General features: G+C 39.1%; 1 protein-coding gene and 1 long non-coding RNA gene across 5 annotated transcripts in view; one reads left to right on the top strand and one right to left on the bottom strand.

Moving 5' to 3' along the window:
- The window catches only part of CDK6 (cyclin dependent kinase 6), a 141,668-nt gene that overhangs the window by 99,706 nt on the left and 14,336 nt on the right, over positions 1-27,626 (top strand). For all 4 annotated transcript variants that reach the window (XM_080383629.1, XM_080383630.1, XM_080383631.1 and 1 more), the window contains exons 6-7: positions 22,513-22,563; positions 26,524-26,659. In XM_080383629.1, coding sequence (XP_080239755.1) covers positions 22,513-22,563; positions 26,524-26,659 — 187 coding nt within the window. The remainder of the gene's footprint in view (positions 1-22,512; positions 22,564-26,523; positions 26,660-27,626) is intronic.
- LOC308062322 lies at positions 105-22,502 on the bottom strand. The gene is made up of 2 exons (XR_013927537.1): positions 9,201-22,502; positions 105-7,567 (listed from the first exon to the last, which is right to left on the bottom strand). It is a non-coding gene; the product is annotated as an uncharacterized lncRNA (long non-coding RNA).

The following is a 27,626-nucleotide window of genomic DNA, read 5'->3' as shown; positions in this document are numbered from 1 at the left end:
CCATATACTGCCAGGTTCACAACATTACCATTGATATTTTTTCTGATTTAAATAGCAGAGTCAACAATTTCATTTTAGCATTTGAATTAGAGTGATACAGAACAAACAGCTGAACACAGAACTTTATTACATGCTCAAAACTCTCTTTTTTTCCTCATTTAATGTGCGGTATTCTGACAGATTAAGAAATATTCCCATATACAAGCACCACCAATTGAATTTTATTTTCCTTTTATGATATGTGAGCCTCACTGACTCTCTAAATCCAACAATAAATTAAATTATGGACAGTTAAATTTTCTACTTATTTACAAGTGAGAATATTACATTAATATTACAAGATCAGAGAATTATTTTTTTAAATGTAAATGAGATCTGATTTCAAACAGTGTTTGATAAAACCAGAACTTCTATTATTCTTGCCAAATGCAGGGTCAGTCTGACATTCTCAGTTCAAAATTTGGGAGATTGTCAAAAACTGTAGAGGTCAGAAATCTGCCAAGTCTGTATGTACTATGTTGTTTCATTGAAAACAATATGACTTTCACATCAATATGTAAGCATGATTTGGAAGACTAATCCCAAGGCTTATTGCCATAAAGCTACAAGGAACAGCACTGAATGCTGTCTCCATGGACTGTTGTATTGGGTTAATGTTGCAATACTCTCTGTATGATATATGTTGTATTTCTGATTCTCCTGTTGGATTGCAAAAGAAAAACCCATGTTACGGTGACCTTGGTAGCAATAAACTGTAAAATTTTGCAAATTCCATGGATTATTTCCAAAAGATTGAATAAATGCAACAGCTATTTCTGCTGGAAAATGCTAGTGCCCTCGGGTAACCACCGATCTGCATTTCCACTGGTGCTGATAGGATAAGAACATGAGAATGCAGCTAAATCTGAGACATAGATGCTGGTTTGGCTTTAATACAACCTTTTATTTTTACTGTCTTACTGGGTACTTCTCTTCTTTCCCTACTCTCTTTTGTGTTCTCTTTGGAAGATTTTAAAGCTCTGTCATTTTTAAGAAATGTACTGAGTTTCCTTTGGGCTTTTTTATATCATGGAGACTTCACTGGAATGAGTTTCAAAATAAACCACTACCCAGCATCACAAAACATATCAGAATCCTGTTTATGCCAAGAAGATGTTTGACACGTTGAGTTTGCTATAGTATAGTTTTGTGGGCTGTTACACAGTAAAGGTGCTGTAGGTTTGGACAAGTGTAGTAGAGAGGTGACCTCTGTATGAATGGTCCAGTCCATATGTTATAGGCTGCTGTGTCTCACAGAAGGCACCTCATCATATTTGAATCACTCTTAATCCAAAGCAGTTTAAGGCAAATGCAAACAAGGTATTTGTTTAGGAAATAGATCAAAAATACACAAAAGTGTATAAAGGAATTCACAGACACAAAATAATTATATAGAGAGTATATATAGTATGTAGAATATATAGAGTAAATCAGAACTTTACTTCCATCTTGGCTGATTCAGCTAAACAAATGATGCTTCTCAGCTGAGGACTTTGGTCCTTTTGCAGCCTGAGGTTTGTATAAAGTCATAGCTATATCTAAAACATTTTAAAAAGGGTGCAGATTTGTAGGCTTCTGCATGCGTGAATGTACAAAGCTTGTATTCTGAAACCCCTCACACAGATTCCCAGATCACACAGATCAACAATAAATTGCTCAGTAGCAGGTGTATGTTAAGTGTACAAAAACTGTTCTGCTTTGTGCATCTTTTTCTGTCCACGTGCACTGCTGATGAGAGCACCCCCAAATAAATCATTACTTGAAGTTTTCCTTATATGCTATATCCAATTTTTTTAAATTTCCTTTCTAATTAACTAGACGGCAGGGACTTCCACACACATTTTGATGGACTGTCGTTATCTGAGGAAAGTGTAACTGTTTGTCACAGTGACTGTTTTCTTTGTGATGTAAAAGCTATGGTTCATTAAGGAATGCAGTAAGGAAAATTGTAAGGTACGCTATGGATTGCTACCATACCACAGAACCCTTCAGAGATGCAGCTGGCAGGACTGATGGGGACCCGAGGGCATGGGGTCATCCTGTGGCACAGCAAGAAGATCAGCTGTCTTTTTTGTTAATGTTTAGGTAAAAATAAGGATTACTTATAAAAAGGTTTCACTCTGAGGCTCAGCATTTTCCTGGACAGTAGGGAAGGGCCTTGTACCTCCTACTCAGTGAACAACTCATTAAAGAGAAAGACTAAGATGGAAGAAGCATCCATTTCTGTCTGGATACATGAAACTCTTCCAGCTGGCTGAAGGACTGCAGGCAGCTCCAAAGCAGGAAGCCATGACCAGTGTTTTAGGGAAGAAGGAACTGTCTCTCTTCTTGCTTGAATTAGATAGTATTAATTAAGGTGAAGGAGTGTGAGAGAGGACGATGACTGGAATCTGAATCTGGGTGAAATGGTCTATAGAAGAAAGCGGTGATTACCAATCTTGGACTCTTCTGAGCAGGCAGTCTTGAGAAAAAATGTCTAAATGTTTCAATGTCTAGTTCTTAGTGCATCTATACATGCCCAGTCTTCAAAACCACAATCCTGTATGATTTCAATCCTGCACAAACTAGGATGTCAATAGGTTTGTATGTGGGACTAATGAGTCAGATACATAGTTCCAGCTAGGCAAGTTTAATATAATATTGCACAAGCAACTGAGTTTGTCTCCCTTTGCAGTAAACAGAAAGCTAAAAATCATCAGAAGAGACCATTGGGTTTTGTAGCCTATGTTATATTCACAGCCCAGTTAATCTAAAGAAGGCAAACATTTGAGGGTGGCCAGTGTTATGACTGCATGTGCAAACTTCACAAACATTACAGGTACCAATTCAAGCCCAAAACATGAAACAGTCCTCTCTCAAAAACCTTTTCCACCTCCTCAAACCAAAAGTGAAACAGTGCCCCAAGCTTCATCCAGCCGAGAGGGAAATGAAGTCCATGGACGTGGGCTTCTTACTGAGATCGTTCGTGCACCAGCTCCATGGTGTTTTTATCAGCCGGCTGTTGGTAAGATCATCTGTCCCATAATGTCATAAGCCACAAGATTGGCACAAATAGCATGAGGTTATTATTTAATCATTTTTAAATATAAAATCAAGTGTTTAGTGGTTGTCTCTTTTTTCAGTTTACTCTGCCAGCTTCTGATATATGTGAGAAACTTACTTCATTACCGGCCAGCCATGCTTGAAATTTGTAGCAGCAGATAAGAAATGTGTGACTCTACTAAAATACCTGTGATGGGACAAGTTCCCTGGTAGGTACAAACAATGGACGTAGGGAAACGAGCTATAGGATATAAGTGATCTTTCAATGGTATCAATTTGTCCAGTTAGAGGGGTTACATCATTTTGAGTAGAACAGCCATGAGACCAGGACTTTTGTTGCTCTAGGTAATGTAGACAGAGGTGATAAAATCAAAGCTTAGAGCCTTGTCTGGTGGTCAGGTTGTGATGCAAGCTCTGGATTTGGGACCTACAGGCTGTCTTTAATAATAAAACATTTATTATTTTTAACATATAACAGGTTTTAAAAACTACCAATATACACATATTCATGCTTAGGTACAGTATCTTACAGTATAGAGGTAACTGTCAAGCATCTTTTGCACTAAAATATAGTAAATCTATATACCCCTTTCCAAACAAGCCATAGGTTATTAGTATTTTGAAAAGGAGCTGTCAGATCCATTGCATGTACTTTTTCTGAGTCAACCTGGTGGTAGGATAGGTTTGTGGAAGGAGATGGGGCACCCAGCTGCCCCTGGATTCAACCTCTACTTGTGAGAGAAGAGCAGTCCGCTCTGCAGCTCAAGTTTCAGTTAATGTTTTGTGGGATAAATATGGTCAAGCGTATGCAGAAGAAAATAGGCAAGTGTAACAGGGTGACTGTTTTTAAGCTGTCTCCAAAACCTGAAGCTGGATAGGAAAGTTTGTGAACTTCTATCACTGAATGAAAAGAATAATTCTTTTTAGCTGGATCATGTGGTAAATTTAGTCTCGGCTTCACTGAAATAATTGTTGAAATTAACCCTGACTTCAAAGGGGATTGTAACCTCTGTAGAAACAATTCAGTGCGACAGAGTGGCACAAAGAGTGGCGGAGCTAATCTCTGTTAATGTGCATAGTACAGCACTTGGTTGGAGTGATTTCTGTAAAAGACAGGTGTTGCAAACTGGCAGGGATAGAGGGTATCACGTGGTAGTGTCCCGGCTTCCATTCCTTGCACTTCTTTCAGTGATAAGCTTTCAGTTGTCCTGCCTGTGAAATCAACCTCAATAGGTAAGTCCCCAAGACTGTGAGACTTTCATTCAAAATCAGGGTTGCAATGTATGTGGATATGTGCATATGGAAGAGACGAAGAACTGTCAGTTGAAGAGCTGTGGCTGGAATTCGCAGTCTCTCCTCTGGTCTTCATGAGACTGTGTAACACAAGCAAGAATGTGTTCAAGCTAAATTTGCAAGAATTTAAGCCACACTGCTAGTGCAATTGTTGTTGTCTTCTGCTAAAATGTCACACACACACATACACAAAAAGGGCGCTTCAAAGGAAGTCAGGCCATGACTGTGTGAGCCACTGTATGTATGTCCTTATCCAGAGAAGGAGGTACATACTCCCACTTGTTACCAGTGGCAACAAAGTTGTAACTGGTAACATAGCCTGCAGGTTCTTTGGTGCTTTGAATGGGATGGACAGCTTTTATCTCAGAAGAGATCTGAAGTCCAGTTCATCCCTGAGTCTGTTTTCTGACTGTCATCAGTTTCATTTCATGCTCATGTGGTCTGAGCTAGCTGTTCCTATAGGTGCTAATCTCTCACAGATGTAGTCTTTCAAGGTTGCAATTTGAAAAAGTTAGGTATACATCTGGCAACGTATGTTCAACAGCAGAACCAAGGTTCTCAGCTGCCTAAGCATGTTTTTCGTCTGGAGAATGTAGAGAGGACGGTGTGCTTGGAGGAAAGTGATTCACAGAAATTCTGCTATTGCAGAGAATTGCTTGGAAATTTGAGGTACTTGTCCTCTACTCCAGACATATCCTGGAGTAGTCATTCCTTGTGATGAATTGCTTTGCTGTTTAATGGTCTTGAGGAACAGACAATGAATTCATAACTTCGCGAATACATACCTTACAGGAGGATATATGTATGAAGTGACCCTCACTTCAAATTAAATAACAGTATGTCATCACTTAAAAATGTTTTCCATTAATATTGTTCGATTATCCAAAGCATCGGGGAGCAGGAACATTTGTTTAAAGCCTGTAATCAACAGTAAAGTATCATATACTGGAACATTACCAGCAAAATACTACACAACTTAATATGGAGCTTGTTTTTCTAAGTACCGTACATATTCTTGCCCTAGCTCCAGTGCATCAGTGCAGGCAAAGATGTAACTGAAGACACTTCGGTTTGGACAGGACCAGAAAAGAAAGACCACATGTTCATGTAACATGCCGAAAATGAAACTGTCTTAAACTGAAATCAATGAATAAACTTGGCATGATTTAGGTAGGGTAGAAAATCATGGAAAAATCACCAGAATTTCTGTAGGGAAGGATTATATTCCTTGTCTTTTTAAAATTATCTTTATTAAGAGTTGTTCTGCACACTGTTGTGAATTGTCACCAAATTGGGGTTTTAACTTCTTGCTATGTGTGTGGGTATTGCAGTGTATTGTTCTCTCGAACACAAGAGAAAGAAAGGCAACTGACTGATAGTAGTGAAAACTTCAGTTTTGTTTTACCTTTCTGCACATATAAGAGTAGTACTGTGAACAGACTCTGAGAAGAGACTCTAAAGATAATAAAGAGACTTTAAAATATGAATACTGCCATGTAAGGAACTGGGAGGCATACTTCTGTGACATGGCTTTGTCTCATTTCAGATGCATTTTCATTCTTTCTCAGTTATTTTCCTGTGCCTCAACATAATGTGATTGTTTAGTCGTCACTGTTTTAAGTTGGCACTATAGCTATGCAGCAGTAAGGATATTTTTCTTTGTCTACTAGATCCTGTATTCCTCTGTATGTTAAAGTTTCTACCTTTTTTCAGCTCTTAGCTTAACCTTCCCTTTTTGTGCTCTTGTTCACACGCATTTCTGTTTTCAACACATCTCTGAAATGCCTTTCAAAAGCAGAGAGAGAAGAGAGCTGTAATATATTTTCAAATCTTTATGTTGAAAAGTGAAATGGAGGGACAGAAGGGGAATCTGTGAAAGAAAAAAAAAGAAGGATGTATAACTGGATATTGAGGGGGAAGGTATAATAAAACCAAGACAGTAGAGACATCTAGGCAAAAAGCGACTGAGTAAATACAGCCATGAATGCTGTTTATAAATTCAGTTATTCATATAAACTGGCAAACATCTTATGTGGTTTAAGAGAGGACTGTTCTCTTTATCATGCAGCAATTTTAAACACAGACTTTGCAATCATATTATCTAGTGTTTTCCAGTGAACCTTAAACCGACATATCTAGTGGACCAAGAGCTCAGAAGTGTAATCATTCACTTGTCTGCTAGCTTGCAGTTGGATTCTGGTAGCAGGAAAATTAGAACAACAACTTTTCTTTTTTCCTTTTCTGTTTTGTCTTTGTTTTAACAAGCAAAGGTGGATGTTGCAGCTTAGAGCTGTGAAAGCTACACAGCTTGATTTGCAACCTTTGAACCAAAGTACTGTACAGTTCTGGCCTGAGTTTGTTTTTGCCATTTTTGGAAATTATCTTATTTTGTTACAAGAATGATTTAAGTTGCAAGTGCCATAAAAGTTCACCACAGTCCAGACCAACTGTACTGGGAGAAGGTTTGTTCCTTGGAAAGATCTTGTCAGCATTCAAAATTCTGTGCTTTGCGCTTTTTCTCCTTTATTCTTCTGCCATTCATGTGCATATGGGTGTGTGGGAGGCTGATGGTTTTTCCAAACCAGACCTAATAAAATAGGATTTTTTCTTCCTCCCCAGATAAGTAGCCAGCCTATTACAAAGATTTTTTTCAAGCATTTTTTAAGCTGAATGGACCCAAGCCACAGTTTAGCTTAGTGACCTTAGTGATCTGATGGAACAACAATGACATTTTCCTTCAAACTTAACTAACAAAGGAAGGAAGAAGACTGCACTTGTTCATGGTATTCCATTTTTTGCATAAGCAGGGTTGTTTTCTGTTGAATCTGACCTCCAAGGCAGAACTCCCTTTGGCTTTGGGCAGAGGACAAACACACATTAATGGAGAGAAGGGCAAACAGTCAGGATAATAACACTAATTATCAAGTACAAAATACATGTGAATTTCCAAGACAGCATCATCCCATTGAAAGTAAAATACCTTGTTGGATTTTAGCTCATATTTTCCCTCAAGCCTTTTCTAGCTGATATCTTTCTAAGTGTCTACAGTTGGGCTGATTGATAGCCGTTAGTCAAATCCAGTAACTGTATCAGCCTGTGGTTGGAGATGAGTGGTAAGTGGGTGCCAGGCCATTCACTTGTGGTTTTCCTTCTAGTTTCCAGCTGTGCCAGACTTTCAGTCAGAGGAATAGATCTGTTGGTAAGGGAAACCGTTGATAAACCATAGAAACCAAAAACTGTCACTGCCCATGGCAAAAAACCCAGAAGGGAACCTTGAGGCATGGGTAAGAAGACCCACAGAAATGGTGTTAGCTGACCAAGTTTAATTTAACTGTTAAGTTCAGGTGTGGGCTCATATCAGGCCAGGCAGTGGCTGAGGGACCAGGACCAGGCGGCTCTGAGCTGGCAGCCAGCAGCTGCACACAGCTCAAGGCCAGCGGGGGCTCACAAGGAGCTCCCCTCCTGGAAAGCTTCCCATAGCTTCTTCATGTGCAGGTGGCACAGCATTAGTCTGAAATCCACCTGAACACGTCATCCTTAAAAATATATACATTCCTTAGAGAGGTGATATTCCAGTCCGTGACAGTCTGAATTAGCCTGGCCAGAGGTCAGAGGAAAAGGCCTTGTGGCTAAGAGGAAGACCACAACATGTCAGTCACTATGTAGATATTTGTAAGCCCTTGGTATTAACATTGTAGCATTTGTAATGGATATTTGGAAATGCAGCCGGCAGCAGAAGTGCCAGGGTTCAGAAGCTGCCGGCCAGTGGATGTGAAGGGGCACCACTTTGCTCCAGGTGTCCTCTGGAGCATCTCAAAGTCAAGTTCATTGCTGGGATAAGCCAGAGCAGCCTGAGGGCTGCTTTGATGGTATCCGCAGCTGCAGATGGCTTTCAGCAGTCACTCCACCAGCCAGCTAACAGGAGAGATGCAGAGCAATGTTACCCATGCCTCTTCCTCACCAGCCCAGAGAGGGATAGCCAGCTGTATGCTGCCCAAAGACTTTCCTTTTGAAAGGGTCTCCTGGCTCTTTCACACAGCTTCCCTCTTCAGGAACTTGGCTGAGAGAGGCTTTGCTTTTTGCCTAGAGTTTGGCTGGGGGAAGGTCTGTGTACTTTTGTTTGACTCCTAATAGAACTAAACATTGTTTTTATTTACTTTTCTCTTTCATAAGCGAATGGCTACAAAAAGGTATTTAAACTCCAAGTGGGTGTACGGGATCCTTTCCTGGACACTGGTACACTCTGGAGATGGGGGAGAAAGACTAGATGTTAACTGTGGCTCATGTTGCTGAGCTCCCAAGTGTGGGGTTTTTTCCAAACTGACTGTCTAGTCAGAAATTTTTATCTGGGCAGCTTTACTGATTTTTCTGTATTTGATTGTCCAGAACAGAAATCTAATAAAAAGCTACCATTGGTTAGTCATAAAACCAGTATGTAATAGTTCAGAAGTATATAGGACAAATTTGTCTTGCATTTTTTCAACAGCTTCGCACTAGCACTTCTCCATATGTAGGTGCTCAACAAAGTTGTTAGATGTTCTTTACATCTAAAAAAAATCATCAGTCTGCATGAGAGAAGTGGAAAGCGCACCTAAAGGAACAGACAACAGCAGGAGTTTAAAAACAGCTAAGGCCAGCAGAGCAAAACGTAACAGCTTTCAGAAATACTTGTACTGTGTACCAAGTAAATAATTGGCTGGGAGAGGACAGCTCAAAAAGTCAAAGAGAAAGCAAGAGGAAGTTTGATATTTAGATTTCTGGAAAACCATTTCTGCAAGGGAACCGCAGTGCCCACAGGCACTCCCTGCCTTTGTGGAAAAGCTTACCTGTGCTGCAGGGTTCAGACCACTGCAGAGAACTTGCCAGGTACTCTGGGAATCTGTGCTTTGGCTGTAGTTGCAGATGTCGAAGACCTAGATAAAGTCCTAATTTGGGGAGGAAGGGAGGTGGCCACAGCCTTTCCTGCATTTATGTGCTGACTGCCACAGAGTAGCACACATGGTACCCACACGTAGCTGGAGCCACCTTTGCCATCAGTCCTCCGGGTCCTGGTGTTGGCTGTGCGCTGAAAAATAGAGAAGAGACATGGCAGGATACAGCTCATACTAGTTCCTGTCCCTTCTTCCTTTGAAGCCACAGTTCACCTTGTGATATGAATACATGTGTTGTTGCCTTGCTTCTAATTTTTGTTTGCAAAATGCCTGTGGCACTGCCATCACATTTGCTTGCATGCTCTGCTTGATCTGCTGACACGCTGGCCCTGTACAAATAAGTCCGTGTGAGACACAGCCACCATGGTACGCTGACTGTGCTAGAGACAGCCAGGATTTGACAAGTTGAGAGCTCTTGATGTCAGCATATGACATGCCTGGCTGCCTTCTTATGCTGGTGGCATGCTTCATTGTGCGGTCTATGAGGAAACAGCAGCCTGGCTATGCATGGTCAAACCATATGACTTCTTCCAGAAAGTCAAGCACAACGTGCTCTGCTTTCCTTTCATAGATGCACTGAACCCATACTGTCCGGAAGCAACTCTAAGACAGTCTCTGATGCAGTATTTCTTCTTTTAGTAAATGTTCTCCATCTTCATAACTTCTCTCCTAATGTATTCAGGCTTGTCAGTAATAAGTGCTTTTGGAATATAGATATTTGTCACACAAGAATTTCATCCAAGGCATTACTTCATTTCCACTCATTTAAAATTTCTACTGAGCTGGAGTAAATTGGCGTGAAGATTCAGTTACCATTGATTTTGAACAAGTCTGAATCAGTTACCTAAAGATAAATGACTCAATCAGCTATATCATCCAGAATTTTACCAACTATAGTGAATTATCAGACCATGTTTTATTAGATTATCTCCATGAAACAGGTTTTATTATGTCACTACAGCATACACACTGTTCTATAGAGTTGAATAATTTTTAAGTGCTGTTTATATCCAAATAATTGGAGTGCAAGCTTTCAGCATCTGAAGTATACATAGCAAGAGATTTTTCAGTCATGTTCCTATCTGTAGCTGTCAAATTAAGCCTGTTTGGCAGTGATGAATCATACTCTGCTGCTGTAAGACTGAAGATACTCAGTTATAACTAGATCTCATCATACCATTAACAACAAAAGAGTATATGTACAAAGTCAGAACTGTATGCTAGCTGGGCGTCCTACCCACTGAGGCACAGAAGCAGTCTTGCTTGCTTCTTTCCTGCCTTGGAATCAGTTTCGCTTTTCTGGGAAGTAATTGCAAAAGGAGAGAGAGGTATTTCTCATCTCCTAGATCTTCCAAGAGTTTGACGGTGAGGGCACTTTGCCGGAAAGTGAGAGTGGAGTTTAAAGAGGGCCCAGACTTTTTGGTTAACTCCATTTTTGGCAAACAGTCCAGCCACAACTGTATGAAAAACAAGGCATTAAATGGCTTACCACAGAAAGAAGGTTTTACTTGGTTATTCACTTACTCCAGAAGAGGACTCTGTTTTCTTAATTCTAAGCAAATCAGGCTGGTTTTTTTCAGAAATAACAGCCAACTCCATCTGTATCTTGGGGAACTCCTTGTAGTGAACAGGAAGGTGGTGAGCAACCTGGTGATGTGGAGACTGAAAAGTTCAAGAAGTGGGGTGGCTCATGGAGCTACAGGTACTCAGTTCTTCAGAGACTGAGGGTTTTTTTCCATTCTGTAAAGACAGAGTTGTATGCTATTCCCATTAAAATAGTGTCAAACGCCAACAGAGTTGTGCCACTGGCAACACAGAAGCAGAAGTGTTGCTCAGTAATGGCAAAGCAGAGATAACAGCATAAAACTTTTTCCAAAAGTAATTTGGGAAGCTTCAAAACACACAAATCTGCAGCAGAAAGTGTGTTAATGCTGCAGTTGTTTAGGTGAGGGTGGCATCTGAGCAGTGTCATCTGGAAGTTCTTTTTTTTTTTTTTTTTTTTTACTCTTTAATATAATAAATTAACTTACTCTTTCTTTTGGTCAGGATTCAAGTGGGGAAAAAAAAAAAAAAAGATTTAATGTGAAATCACTAATGGCTGAACAGGATAAGTAACCAAAGAGCTCTCAATAGGTGAACTCTGATTACTATGCTCTGTCATGGGCCAGTGAATGTAAATCTTACAGATTCTCCAGCCTGAGTAACAGAGTGTATTGCACGAGACAAAGTATTGCTTAGGGCATAATTATATCTAGTTTAACTGGCCTTTGAAAACTGTATCAATTTTCGTTCCATGGTGGCTACACATACTTTCTACCTTAAATGCCTATCTCAAGTTTTTCTGCAGGTGTTTATTAATTCATTGTAAGCCTGAACAGCTGCTAAAAATTAAAGTATTTTCTCCACACCATCCTTCTAATCCACTTTCATGTCCTTTGACACTCAGACTGAGCAGCTGGAGGAAAAGGTTCAAGTTGAAATTTCACCTCTGATCACAAAACAGGTTACTGTTTAGTACTGAAATGTTTTCCTTGCCTTTCTTGTCTGAAGCGTTGTAATCCACTTTCACATATTTTTTTCTGACCAAGAGTGTTTTATTACAGCTGAAGGTGATGAGACATATTAGTTGCAGGGGGGCAGCAGTTCTTCTGATGTTTCAGGTTTATCTGAAAATGTAGAAAGGCTTAGTGCAACAGGTGTCATTAACACATAATATGGGAGCAACAGAAGTGATCGTAGATCAAAATGTACTCAATACCACACAGGAGCAGCTCAAGCCCAGTTGGAGAGAAAACCCAAGGATTGTCTCAGCTTGTAATGTTTTCCCAGAGGACAAAAAAAATTCCCTTTTTCTTGGATTTTATTCTGTATTGAGAACTTTATGTTCTAGATTGTGTTGAACATTTTGAATCCTGTGTTTCCCTTCAAATACGGAAATTTGACATCTATTAGAGCTCTCATCTGAAGTCTCAGAGAGTGCCCATGTGAAGCCTCTGTTACTTCATTATCACTTGGTCACTGTACTACTGCAAATGACAGAAAAGATTTTGACTTTCAGATTTTTTCCCCAATGCTTTTATAGCTGGGTATTTGCTTTTCTGCCTTACTAGCTGTAGAATTAAAAAAATAGTTAGACTCATAATTTAGTCAAATAGATGTACTATTTTATGTGTAATTCATAATGATGCAACTAAAGCATCATTTGTAACACTGTCCTTTCTCATTATTTTATATTACATATTTAGAGTATAAGCTTTTTTTATGTATAGGGTATACTTTGGTCTATGAATATCCTTGCTTAGCATTATTGAGAAGTAAATAAACCCCTAGAAAACCTCTGAACATATACTTGGATGTTATGTGTAGTGTATGTGTTCCTTTTACATTAACTTGTTTCTCCTTTGATATAGAAGAATCAGTGGTAGGTGCGAGTGAGTTTCCTTCAGGCAATAACTATGTCTGCACAGACTTTCAGCTGATGCAAGACTGTTACACATTTGGTTAAAAAGAGTTTATTCCAAGAGAAATCAACTTAATGGCACAAAATCTTTTCCTTTAAAGCTTTACTGGGAAAGCAATCTAATTGAAAATATGTTCAGCTTGTGGAACATGAATTGGATTTTAATTAGAGGGCCTCAGACTTGAAAAACTATTACATATCCCCTTGATTAAAACTAGTTCCAGCATTAGAGGCACTCTCAAAACACATTTTTAAAGGGTTTTTTTAGACCAGTAAATATGGTACATGTTAACTGATGAGCTGTCTCAGAGTCATCTTAGCATTGCAAGAAAAGTTGTGGAACTATAAAAAATTAATTCTTTATCTCTGAAAATTGTGATTTGAATATATTTTCACAATGAAATTTTATACAGGATAAAGGAGTATATGCTTCATGTAGAAGAATGCTTTTGGTTCGTTGGTGTAATTGATAAAGACTAGGGACAGACTTAAACTCCTGTTGCTTACCATGAAGGTAGGTCTTTTGCTGTGATATAGATGTTTTAAAACCACTTCTTTAAAATACAGCATTAAAAAGCACCTTCACATTCTTGATTAAAGTGTGTCATTTTAGAGTGCCATCTGCCAAATTTTTAAGTGAGGATTAAATTATGTGTTACATGAAAGGAGTAGTGAAAAACAGCTCTGGCATGCTCTGGAAGGAGGTTTTAGATCTTTTCAAGGAAAATATGGGGGGAAATGGCAAATTTGTTCATAGGCACAAACACCTGGAGGTAAGGATTTACCTGAGCTCAGCGCAGACACACACACACTGCCAGTGCACAGCATCCTGAACACTGATTTGCACCATTCCTTATGTGAGTGAACTGGAGAGGAAGGAGCCCTCTTGGCCCTGTCCTTCCACATAGGACAGCCTTCATCTAATCCATAGTTTAATTATTGCCTTCAAACCCTAAAACCAAGTTACACGAGAAGAGCAAAGAAGTGTGGTAGTTTTAAGAGAGTGCAAGTTTAGAAAGGAGATATGAAATAGGTTCATGAGAGAGAAAAGAATACAGAAAACTAAATGATCACAGGAAGAGCGTGGCCGTATTGTATTTGTCATACCAGTAGTTCTTTCAGGATGCTATAAAAATGCAGAAGCCTGCAGTTTAGTTATATAACTAAACTTCAAACTGCCAACTGACAAGATAAATATAATTTAACTGTGTGCAGTGGTGGGGTGGATGTTTAACACACAAACAGTTAAACCATATTGCTGGTAGAACTGTCAGTACAAAAAGAGGAATGCTTCTTTTTCCACTCTGAGCAGAGAGCATACTTTTTTTTTCCTTTCCCTTTTTCCAAGGTCAGTTGTGTATGTATTTCCAGAACTTGCTTCAAATGTTGGGGCAGTTTTGTTGCTGTTATATCATGCTCCCTGAGCTGAGATAATGACTCTTAAAGTCTTGGTGAAATAAACTACAAATCTTCTGGAGAACCAAATGTCCGCAGATAAGAGAACTGTGACGTGTGTGCTGAGGGAATAAGTGAAGGACGTTCAACCTATCAAGGCTCTTCCATTTCAAAAAGTAGTGCTAAATGATGAATATTGAAGCATTTTTGACCAGGAACGGATGAGATATGCCCACATGAGAGCATATTCTGCTCAAAGATAATATCTGCATTTACCTTACTTTTTGGGAAATATAAATATATATATATATATATATATATATATATAAATGTGTGTATCCTTCTGTTGAAGTACGTTTTTTTTCTTATAAGAGGTTGTGAAACCAGATCTCACTTGGCTTGATCCTGGGATCATTGATGTCTGTGATAAAGCTCCCTTTTGCCCGTGGTGGGGGGCAAGGCCCATCATTCTGTTCCAAGGCCATCTGGGACCTTGAAACACAATGCTTACATAAAAGGTCTCAAGCAAATGTTAAGCATCCAGAAAAAGTAATTTCTTTGCCCAGTTCCTAAGGGAGCTTTGACAATGCTTATATTTTCTCTCGTTTATATGCTTTCTCTTGCTTTTTGCTGTATTTTTAATCAACAACTGAATCTACACAGTAGACTGGCCATGCTTTGGTCATAAAGCTGTACACACAGTGCTTCTCTTTGGTTTCCCTTTTACTAGCATTTCTCTTTCTATTATGTATGCAAATGGAACATGCATATCCATCTGCAAATTTCTTGTAATTTGTCCACTTTACAAGTCTGGCTTTTCCCAGGCTGCCAACCTGTATATTAAAAGCCCTCAGAAAGTCCCAACATCTCCACATAATACAATCATTTGTAGCAAAGCAGTGCAGACTTCCCATGATGAAAACCCACACAAGGAAACATTAATCCGATGAGCAATTTTAACCCCAAAGTGGATTGCCAAAACTAAGCCTAACTTTTTTAGTGTGTTCTTTCTCACTATTAATATTCTTTTCTACTTTACCTCCTCTTGCACACCAGTGGCTTGCAGCTTCCAGCCACATTTCTAGCAGCTTTGGGCCTGTACATGAACAGTGTCCTGTACCAGTTGGGTCTTTCCCTTGTTGGCTTGCATCTATACACAGCTTAGAAAGCTCCTTGCTTTCTCAGTTCAGGCAGAAATCCTGTACGTTTCCTAGAAAATAGACTGTATGTGCATTTGAGGGTCAGAATATTATCTTTAGTTTTAGAATTCATTTACTTCACTTTAAATAGCAACAGGGAGCAAATTCAACACACTGCAGCACTGGAAGTTTGCCATAGTTTTTCAGAAACTTCCTGTTTTCTTTTATCCGTGTCTGTCTACTGGGTGACATGAGAAACTCCAGAGAAAATAATAATTGTTGCAATTCTTTTGATCCATTAGACCTGATTCTAATAATAGTTTAATACTGACATAGGTCAAATGATCTTAGAGATGTTATATGTGATTGTGGTACTATCGTGCTTGAAGAATGATAGATTTGGAGTAAAAAACCTGGGCTAAATTAAAGACTAAAATGAGAAACTCAAGATGGCTGATCTGTTTTCTGTCAGATTTTAGCTGAAGAGTATTTCCACAGTTGTAATATTTATCTAAGTAATCTTTCTTCTTCTATGTAGGAGAAGTTTCTTAAGATTTGAGCAATTTGTGATCAAGTATAATAAGCTCTACATGAAGTAACTTCTTCCTATGCTGTGTCTGGCACGCACCCACACAAAGACATTATTAAAGGGAGAGGGAGAAGTACAAAAAAAAGTTACATTTAAAATGAGAACTCTGAATTGCACAACAGCTGAGGCAAGTCACTTGTGACTGGAAGTAGGTAACTGTCCAGAGCATGCAATGTTGTCAGCCGCAGCCTGCTGTCAGAGTAAAGTTTTATACCGTACAATATTCATTTTACCTATGAGAAAGGCCAACTATCTTCATCTTTAAACAGTGATACCTATTTTTTTCCTTTTATCTTGCCTTAGTTTCTCTTTTCATGTTTGCAGTGCAGACTTGTCCAGGGGATCTGTCAAAGAGAAACAGTGGTGGGAACAAGACTGAGGAATCAGCTCAGAAGTAGTCCCTCTGAATAAAGGTTTCCACAGGGCAGTCCAGATTGTATTATTTCTAGTCATCTTGTAATTCTAGTTTTAGGTCTTACTTGGTTTTAATTCTAAAAATGAAAATGTTTTCTTCATAACAACTAACTAAGAATCTGACAAAATTATTTGCCAGCTTTTCACATTTTGTATATGAAAAGAAAAAAACCCCATTGTTTAAATATATTTTTTGACTATGTAGCTTGGCAGGTTTCCCATGGCATGATGCAGGATTCCTTGGCAAATATTTCTTGGCTTTAGCTTTTTTGGTTTCTTCACCATCACCTTGTTGCTCTTATACACAGAGATATACAAACTTGGACCTAATTACTACAACCTTACCAACTTCCTTGTACCACTTCGATGAACTGCTGCTACATTCTTTCCCTTTACACTTTCCTTTCCACTATGTCAGATTATATGTCATGGAGTTTCTCTTTCAACACCGCCCCCATCTTGTCTAATGCCTTCAAAGCAGCAGCTATCTGTTCTGAAGTTGCTGCTTTTCTTCCCAACACTTCTCTTTGCCATCTCTTCAACCAGACTAAGTCCCACATGCTCAAAAAGCAAGTTGTACCTTTCCCACCCACTCTTTTAATTTTTGGGGAATTTTTGTATGACTTCATTGGATTGCCAATATACACACTTTTCACCAAGAATATTGTCAATAAGCAAGAGCAGTAACTTGTAAGAGTAATTTCCTTGTAATAACAAGAGAGGGATGGGATTCCCAACTGCTGTTGTTACCACTTTCAGCAAATTGGACTAGAAGAAAGAATCCAGATAGTTATTCTGGAACTTATTTCTTACATATCTGGAAAGATACAAGGCTTGTCTAGCCTCGGAGGCATTCATATCGGTAACTCTAGAATTGTCATGATAGCTCTGTAATATGTTTTGGTTAGAAAGAGAATTTATGGACTTTTTTTTCCTCTTCAGTACTTTTTTTTCTTCACATGACCTTTCTTCCATGTATCCATTTTACCTGTAGTTTAATAATTCAATGTCAGAAAATGAAAGAGAGTTTCTATTCAAAATGTCAACCACTATCAAAAAACCTGCAGAAATCTTTTCCTGTGCCTCAATGCATGTGGTTTTATTAGACTAATTTTTCCTCTTCCGTCAGCACTGCAGTATAGACTAGTGCAGTGCTTATCAATATCTTTAATTCCAATCTTCTTGAAAATTCTGACTTATTTTATGAGAAGTTACAGACCTTCTTTGCTTTGTAGACCAAAGGCCAAAAGTAAAGTCTAGAAGTAATGTGTCCAGTTTACAGTTAAACCTCATGTATCTCCTGGGTGTCATTGCATTGTCATTGTATACAATACTTTTAGAATTGCTTTGGCATGTCTGTGGGGTTGCATCAGGGAGAATTTTTTCATGGAGACTTGCTTAGCAAATGTTTATATCTCAGTTTTTACTGAGTAGCATAGATATGAAACAGTGTCTATAAAATAAAGTACCCAACCTTTCAGACACCAATATCCAGTTCAGATAGATAGACAGAATATTCAGTGAAGGTGAAACTCAGCATGAAACAACAACATGAGCTGGGTATATTCCTCTGGGGGGAGGGACAAGAGAAAAGAGACTAAAGTTGGTGAATGGTGAACTCTAATTTGTTCAGCTACATATGAGAGCCTTTTGGCCAGAAGATTAGTGGTGCAAGTCCTTCTAAACTACAAGCAGATGGTAACTTCTTCAGAATTTGTGAGGTTTTACATTGCAACCTTATGTCATGATCTGTATTTTTACTTCTGTATTATCACAGAATGTTTGAGGTTGGAAGGGACCTCTGGAGATTATCTGGTCCAACCCTACCCCTGCTCAAGCAGTACCACCAAGACTGGTTGCCCAGGACCATGTCCAGATGGTTTTTTAATATCTCCAAGGTGGGAGGCTCCACAACCTCTTTGGGCAACCTGTGCCGGTGCTCAGTTACCCTCACAGTAAAAAAATGTTTCCTTACATTCAAAGGGAACTTTCCGTGTTTCCATTTGTGCCCATTGCCTCTTGTCCTGTCAGCAGGCACCACTGAAAGGAGCCCAGCTCTACCTTTTTTGCATTCAGGTATTTATATTAAGTTAATTGATATAATCTATTTTAAGAAGATGCCCGCTGAGCCTTCTCTTCTCTAGGGTAAATAGTCCCAACTCTGTCAGCCTTTCCTCACATGTCAGATGCTCCAGTCCCTTAATCATCTTCATGGCGCTTTGCTGGTGTGTCTCCAGTATGTCCATGTCTCTCTTGTACTGGGCAACTCAGACCTGGACCCAGAACTCCAGGTGTGGCCTCACCAGTGCTGTGCAGAGGGGAAGGATCACTTCCCTCAACCTGCTGGTAACACTGTTCCTCATGCAGCCCAGGAGTTATATGCATCTTTGTGTTGGACTGCCATAGAAAAAAGTTGATAGATTCGTCTTGTGAAAATAGTCACAATGCAGATTCATATCAATTTAATTGTGCAGCTGCACATTTTGTTCCTCAGGAGCTAAGGTACATGCTTGCTGACTCAGTAGGAGTTTACTTGAGCAGGACTGGGTAGTAATATGATGTCTCCAGCTCATTTTCATATCTGTAGGCTAAGGACATTCTTGTCCTGTATTAGGCATGAAAGGGGTCTTCCTCCATTCAGTGGGCACCATCCCAGAGGCAGTGGATAATGGTCTCACTCTGAGGCCTGGAGAAGGAGTGGTGAAACAAGATGGACACCTGTAGATACCCTGTAACATTCCCCTCCTTCCCTCTCCCTAAAAAATCAAAGAGGCGACAACCAACAAAAATAGGAATTTATGGAGACACAACAACATCTGAGGCTTCTTGAACAAATAGGGAAACTAAATGCCTTGGGTGCACTGTAAGTCTTTTCATCCCATTTTCTTCCCTACTCAAGTGTGTGTTTTGTAACAGCAATGGTTTTGGAGCCCTCAGACCATGGATTGTGTAGCAAGCAAATTCAGGGAAGATTGAGATGATCCAGGAACCACACAAAAGGCAAGCGTATCCCTATGGATAGACCTTTTCCCTATTGGAATATCCCTTTTTCCTGAGACACACGTACACACAGATTTTAGGAGTTCTTTGAAGTCAGAGGACAGACTCCTGTCTTCTGCAACAGAAGACAAACCCAGCTCCCTGCCTTTCCCGAGGAAAAAAGAAGGAATTATACAAAATCAGACTTTCAGAATTTAACCAGTCTGACCCAGAATATCATCACAGAGAGGAGAACATATTCCTAAGTAAGGACTTCTGGATTGAGCTTGCATAAATAAACCTCAGGGAGTGAGTGGGGGAACAAGTCAAGTAAAAGATACCAAGAACAAAGGTGAAATTTTACGTTTCTGTGACTGCTGAGTATGCTCCCAGTTCAGTAGTATTGGGATACCTGATGACCACCTTTGAGAACAGAATTAAAAAAAAATCGGCTTGAGGTGAAAGTTTCTAGTGCACTGGACTTGCAGTGCTGACAAGATATTACTAAAGAGTAAATAGTGCCAAAATGTGAGACAAGATCTTCATATAGCTGCTGATTAAGTGGATCTACTTCCCCAATCATCCGTCCAATATTCCAATTGAACCTCCAGCCAAAATTCATGAGGCAAATTTCATTACATTAGTGGTGCCTAACCTGGAGTTGGCATTGTGTTGTAGTCATGATGGTGGGATGGATAGGAGGCTGAAAGATGAATTAATAACACTTCATTATGATGGAATATCAAAGTATGTTGGAAGTTCACCTTGTGTTATATAATTATATATTCAAAAGAATTTAAATTCTTGTTTCAGCTTAGTGAATCTGAGACAGCAGCAATGATGGGAAAAACCTCCCTTAAAAATCCCAAGAATCATACTTGTTTTGGCATGACACTGCCTAAGGTGATTTGCGAACAAGGCTGACTTTGCCAAGCTTTCACATTAACACAAGGTTCAGCATACATTTTAAAACATTAAATCAGCTTTCCGTTTGCATGGATAGTATTCTTTGATTGTGTAGATTTTGTTAGTTTGAAGGGCACAATATTCTAATGCTGGAGCCAAAATTAAACGCTCCGAGTAACCGTATGTTAATAATGTTAAACAGCCATTCAAATAAATGGCAGACTTTGTCATATTGTCTGACTTTGGAAGATATGGACTGTGTCTGCTGCCACAAACAATACTAGCATTTTAGCTACTGACCATTTTGAAAATAAGGCCCAAAACTTACAGCAGAAGTAGATGCTCCTCTCTGAGTGAAGTTAAGCTCTGGGTTTTTTTGTAGAAGCCAGTAATGCTGGCTTAAAAAAATACAAAAACCTCTAAGTATGAGTTGAAACAGTCTTGTCAAAGAGGCTGCAATTAGTAAATGTCTTGTATGTCTGGGAAGCAGTGCATACCATTATTTATGATTTATTCAGGATCAAAGTAAATAAAGCCCTTTATGGACAAGTAACAGGCTACCGCATTTTACCTCATCAGTTTCAATCTGATGATCTATAGTCTCAAATCAGACTTGATGAAATCATTCTCTCAATGCCCCTGCACAGTGTGAGCTGATTCAACATGACCTGAATGGCAGCAAACATGAAGGAGACAAAATGCATGTTTAGTTCATCAAAGATAGTCAGCATATCTTCCGGTTATTGCTGTATTCTTTTTCTTCGTGGCACAGATTTCTGCAGAGATTCTTATGTCTAACTGAGAAATATCACAGTGCCCTGAGTCTACTTACTGTATTTGGTGTGGACCTGCAACAGTGACATGAAGCTCTGTTGTTTGTATGAGACTGCCAAGATGTAAAGCAGCATTTCTCAGAATTAAATCGTGGTTAGCGAAAGGAGATCCAGATCCTATACCTGCTCCTGTGTATGGGCAACGAGAAGGGAAAGACTATAGCTGAGTACTCCTTGTTCTCCAAGTATAGATGGGAGAGGTCTTCTACGAAGAGCAACAGTGAAATGATGTCTTTGGCTATCACTGTTGTTAAGGCCCTGTATCAGATGGAAGAAAAGGAGTATGCAGAGAGAAGCAAACTGACATTTCTTCATAACCAACAGCTACCAATGAAAACATGGGAATATGCATTGTTAAGTCACCAGGTCTCAGTTGAACAGTTCTGGAAAATGTAACCATAAGTTTACAGCATGCACTATACTCCCAAGAGCTGTGGTGCAGGTGAGAGGGGCAGCCTGGCTATTGGTCAAACGAAGTTAGTATCTCAGTTTGCAATATGTCTGAATTGCATTTCTTGGAGCAGTTTACCATTTGTTGAACCAAAACGCTGCGCAGCATCTGGGGCCTGATCTTCACAGGTGCCCTCATTCTTGGCTGGATCCTTAATGATCCATCAGTAATCTGTTGGAATGCCTTGGGAGTTTAAACACAAAATTGCACTTTTGATCACACCTTACTGAATTCAACACAAAGATGTCAATACAGCTATACAGCCATACTCATTGGAATTTCATATTTTACTTAGGCACTATGGGGTGATAGCATTTTATAAATGATGAGTGAAAACATTATAAATTGCACTTTGAAAAGAAGTGTGTACCACTCTCTGAAAGCATTTTTAGTCACTGTTTTGTCTGAAAGCCTTTGGACATTCAGCCTATTAATTTGTTTCTTTCCCAAACATATCTTTATTTATGCAGCAGAAGTATTCCTCTCCTCCAAGGTAAATTCTGTACCGTTTCACACCCCATTCTTTACAGACCTTCATAAATCCATTGTCATTTATTTGGCCCCTTAAACCTAGGAGAACATTTCCAATATACAATATACAAGAAATTTGATTTTGAATTTATATCCATAATAATTCATCTCTAATTTTAATGTTTTAATGAATTGCATGACATTCACTCCAGTGTTGTCCCTCTAAACAGCAATTTAAGTATGTTCTTTATAGTGAAAACTATTTTGTTAATTATGTGATTCATAGGATAGTATTAGTTGAGAGAAAGTTATTTCATTCATGTTAAAGGATGGAATTACATTTTTTCAAAAGTAGCATATTCCAAAATGTTTCTCATCTGTCCCCTTTTTTATCAGTTTTAGTAGAAACTTGAAAGGTACACTCACAGAATGGATAAAACATGGAGGCAGAAGTAAGGTCTGAAGAAAACCAACATGTTTTCACCCTACGTTGGCACTTGTCAATTACAAACATAAATTGACATTAATTAAAGCAAGTCATATCCTAAAAATATTTCTTTATTCTTTCAGACCGCTCTTCCGTGGAAATTCAGACGTTGATCAGCTAGGAAAAATCTTTGAGTAAGTAATAACTAGTTGCATTATGTCAATATCTGTTTAAACTTTGTAACACTGTGAGGTTTCTTTGCCATGTTTTTATGCAATAATGGGACTAGAACAAAGTATTCCTAGAACATATTTCCTATAGCTACTGTACGCAACATGATATTTCCGTTTATTCTGTGTCAGAGTGGGAGGAGGAAGCAACACGGAATATAGTTCTGCAGAACTAACAGCCATCATCAGGAAGTTATGAGGGACTTCTGTTTCGGGCTTTTTAAATATCTTAAACACATTGTGCATGTACCATTCATGCATATCCTAAACAGTTACATCCAAGAGATTCTCTTCACATAAAAAAACGCAGAGGTTTTTATTTTTCAGTAAACTCTTTGTGTATTTCAGCAAACAACATTAGAATACTTTAAAATTATTATTAAACTGAAATCTCTGAGATTATTACCAACAGCTTCTTTGCAGAAAATACTTCTGTACATAAGAAGATATTTGAGCTTTTAAAATATAGTATGTAGCCTGTTAACAGTTCATATTTGGGTCAGAAAGGTAACTATGAGAACAGAAGGAATATCAGCATTTTAACATGTGCTTTGCCAGATATGAACTAATTGGCTGTATTTTAAAACCATTTTACAATTCTAGGAGTTTGTGATTTTCCTCTTTAGATATAACAAATAGGTTGAGGAGGTGGGGAGGCTCTAGACACTCAGAGGTAGAAAATTCTCTTCCAAAATATGTTCTTAGTTAAAAAACAAGAAAATATATTATCAATATTACTGAAATGATAAGTAGGATTATATCACTTTTGCTTGTAAAAGCTCTTCAGAGCAAGGAATGTTCCTGAATTTATAAGAACCATGTAAATTTAAGATCTGATGTACACATATCATGTAGTTAGGAAATCAAAGCCACATAGGGCTGGTCCCGCTCCAGAGAATGAATGCCCATTCACCCCTCCACCTCTGTCTTCCCTTTTTGTATGGAGGAACTGCAGGGATCGAGAGATCTAGATGAAAAAAGAAATACATGGTGGGGCAGGAGTTGGGGGGCGGGGAAGGCTGAAGTGTTACTCCCTTGAAGACATTCCAAAGAGAAAATAATAACATTTCTGAGGAGAAGAACTTAAACAGAAAAAATAATTAATTTCTCTGTTTAACCATTTTTCCAGTTCTCAAATCATAACAGATCTGTTTCTAAGCATTTCCATTATTTAATATGAGGTTCCTAAATTGCAGGTCTTGGTTTCACACAGTTGACTTCCCTTTCCTGCATACCATACCAGTGTATGTGACTCACTTGCGTGGGTAATTTGTCATGCGCTGAATAGCTCTTCCTGCCCAATCCAGAAAAATCAGTCCTTGAAGTTTACTTTTTCTTCTGCCAGAGCTACTCCTTTAGTCCTACAATATTCTGCTGTATTAACTGAAGGCAGTTTTGATACATACAACGTATTTTATCATTTAAAAAGACATAGCTGAGATTTTTTTTAAGGATTTTGATTTGTTTATGACATTAAGGGGAAAAATCAAAATTAACTGGGCTAGGATTAAATGCATAGCTGCTAGCGGCAGCCTCTGATGGGGATCTTTCCATCCCTAGGGGCCATGATTACCTGTGCAGAAAAGTATTCATTGAGAAGAGAAAATGCCATGCTAATTTTAGAAGAATTTCTAAACATCTACTTAAAGAGAAAGTTTGATTTTTCTTCTTTTGTGCAGTTCTCCTTAAATAGTTCAAAAGTTTATTTCTTGGGTTCTAGGGGGTGGTGGTCGGGGGCAGGGGGGTGTATGCTAAATAGCATTTATTTTTTGTTTTCACAGCTGGAGAACACCCTACAGTTAGGCATAGCTCTTCTTGTAGGAGGATCGTTTCTTTCTACAGTAGTGACTCATTCTGCAGACTAATTTGGACAGAAAGTAGTTTTGGGATTTTCCTGCCATCTGGACTGATGCATTCTTTCAGATAATGGGGCTGTGGTCTACCTTTGCTTTACATGTGCATTCTGTCTTGTGTCAGGTAAAATTCCGCCACATTTGAGGGTAAATCCCTCAGAGGTGGCCCAAAACATTTTCTGCTTTTCCAGGATACCAACAGCATGTGGGATAGCCTCATAGATTTCAGGCTAAATGCTGCAATGGTTTGAGCAGACTTGTCTCCCATTGTGATCAATGGGAGTGGAAAGTACTTGGCATTTCTCAAGACCAAGCCCGAGCCTTTGGCAGGAGGTGAAATTCATCCAAGATACTCCCAAACTTAGTCACTGAAATGGTAGTGCTACCAGAATGAGGGCATCTACTCAGACATTCATTATTAAGAGTTTTGAATGTGTAACTAAAAATGTTTCTCCTTTCCACTCTTGGTTTTGTCCACCCTATCTGTCTGACAGCCTGCCTCCTTGTTTCTTTTTGTTGGCTTTGCCTGTGCCTGTGCTTACTCTGCCCTGTTCATGCTCTCTCATGCAAATGTGAAAAAAAACCTGGGACTAACCAAACACGTTTGAATGGCGGGTTAAACTTCATTGTTAAAACATTTAACTATCCCATCTTCCTATGATGCTGTTTGTATTATATTTAATGCGGGCCCAGATCCTCAAACAGGTAATCACGTGCCTTTAACCACTGCGGCCAAGGGAGCTGCCCCATGCCCTCACCGTACCTGTGGTGATGAAAGTCAAACTCAATTTTTAATACAGTCTTAACTTACCATTTCCCAAGAGCGGTGATATCTTCAGATACAGTAAAATTCAACTGTCCTGACTTTTTAATTGCTTTGCCCTTCAAGCTGTGCTCTTGTTTTAAGGGCATATTAATTTTTGGAGGTATTTTAGGTGAGCCAAATTACAATCTGAAGTCCATGTAGGTAGATGTGGAGTAATTCCACTAAGTTCACTGAAGTAACCCATGATTTACACCCAAGTGTCCGGCCCGTGGCCTCACCTGGTCTTGCTACCAGCCTCAGTACGAAGAAAGGTCAATGCTGCTCCCTAGTGGCCTTGGGCTTAGCGCAGACCCAAATAGTCAGGGACGGTTTTTCATGTTCCTTCTTGTCTTACCCTGTCAGCGTTTCCATTAAAAACCTTGATTTTACAGGCTGAAAAAATGGATTTCTCCCTGAAACCTGACAATTAATGTATGGCTTTTCCCAGAACGGCCTTCAGAAACTGGCGTTTCAACCCCACAAATATTAGCATCTGACCAAAACACAAGATATATAAGACATGATCCATCATTGCAGGTTTACCTACTATGTCATTTATTTGGGTTTTAAACCTTAGCACGATTATTTAGTAAGTAAATTCTTCTAGAATTTAAAGAATAAAGAAATAAATTATAAAAAGAAATCAAAATATTCTATTAAAGGATAGAGAAAAACTAAAATACAATTGAAAGTAAAACCATAAAGACACTCAGTCCTGTGCCACTTCTGAATTGAACTTTAAAACCTGCATTGTGAAGCAAATAAATTGTTTAAATTTGGGCAACAATTACTGCACATAGCTTTGAAGCATGATGAAACATCCCTTTTATTGCCTTACCCTCATCTTGACCCACACTCTTTTCTCAGTCCCTATTCTTGTGAATAAAGATCCTTGCATGCAATTCCCCTTTGAAACTTACTGCTTTTAATCATCCTGGAGTGACATATGTTGCACCATCCAGTCAAGAGCTGAGCAACTTTCTTCCAAAGCACTCAGCCCTTTTTCAACAAAAAGACTCAGAAAACTGAGACCTAGGCCAGAAAATTGTGCTGGCCACAGAATGATTTCTACCAGGCACACTGAGAACCTATACTCATCAGCCTTTGTTCACAAAGATCAGTGCACTACTGCACAGTTAATCTCATTTAAACAAAAAGACCTATAAACTCAGTATATTCAATTCAGTATATGCCACTCAGTATATTCAATATGAAGGGGAGACTGCGTAAATGTTCAGACCTAATGTTATGGTTTTCCTTCTGCAGTGTAATTGGACTCCCAGAAGAAGAGGACTGGCCTAATGACATTGCCCTTCCACGAAATGCTTTCACTTCCAGACCTGCACAACCTATTGAAAAATTTGTACCAGATATTGACGAACTGGGCAAAGACTTGCTTCTTGTGAGTTTCTGTTTGTTGTTCTCCAAGCTGCATGACTGATAGTTACCACTGTACATGCAGCATGCCAAGAAACATTTATGTTTCCATTTAATGGAGTTATTAAAAGCTCAAAAGTAGGTAGACAGATTCATGTAAATGTGTGAAACATCAGCACAAAGACACCAACTTTGGCTTCAGAGCTGAGAACAGAGACTAGGAAACTGTCAGAGAAGTACCTGTTTGACCTGTCTGTAGACCTTAGGCTTAGATCCTCACTGCTGTGCCACTGACTTAGCCATTCTTATAGTATAAGCCTGACATGAGTTCAAAAACTGATCTACCATTTTTCATTATGTAGTCGACCCAGTGCAAAGCAGAAAATAGGCTGTAGAGACAGATTACATCTGAATACTGAAAACTTGAGATTTGGAATCCAGCAATTGTTGCCTCTTACAAATGGCAGGATTGAACAGAAGCAAACATTGTGCTGGTACAATTGGTAACACTGAATTAAATTAAATTATTTCCATCATTTTTATAGATATGCTATAAACCCCAGCCCTAAAGTTCAGTCTTGGAATAGAATATAGGGAATGGCCTTGCCTCAGTTTGCCTTTTGCCATGCTTGTTCAAGTCTAGCTAAATTTGTTCTCTGGAAGCCTTTAAAAGACCTTGGGTCACATGGGCTCAGCAGAGTGAACTCAGTGCAATTGGTGAAAGACTTGCTGCATCCCTTCAGGAACTGCTATCTCTGGCCAATGTTATCTCTACAGAACAGCAGATCATCCACAATTGTCCTTATGACTGCAGCTCACAGCTGTGGTAAGCTGGACTACATCTGAACACTTGAAAGGACAGGGAAGGAATGCATCTGTTGTGCTTGCGAGCAGCCTGGAAGTGGAAGCTACATGTGGGACAAGAATTAGATTCTGGGAACAACAAGGAATAAAATATGGCAGAGAGTTCAGTGAGTGTCAGGCATGATGGG

This window comes from Falco punctatus (genome assembly GCF_963210335.1).
Source record: "Falco punctatus genome assembly, chromosome: 4".
NCBI lineage: Eukaryota > Metazoa > Chordata > Aves > Falconiformes > Falconidae > Falco > Falco punctatus.
The sequence above is the reverse complement of the archived record's forward strand: the minus strand, read 5'-3'. Positions and strand labels throughout refer to the sequence as shown.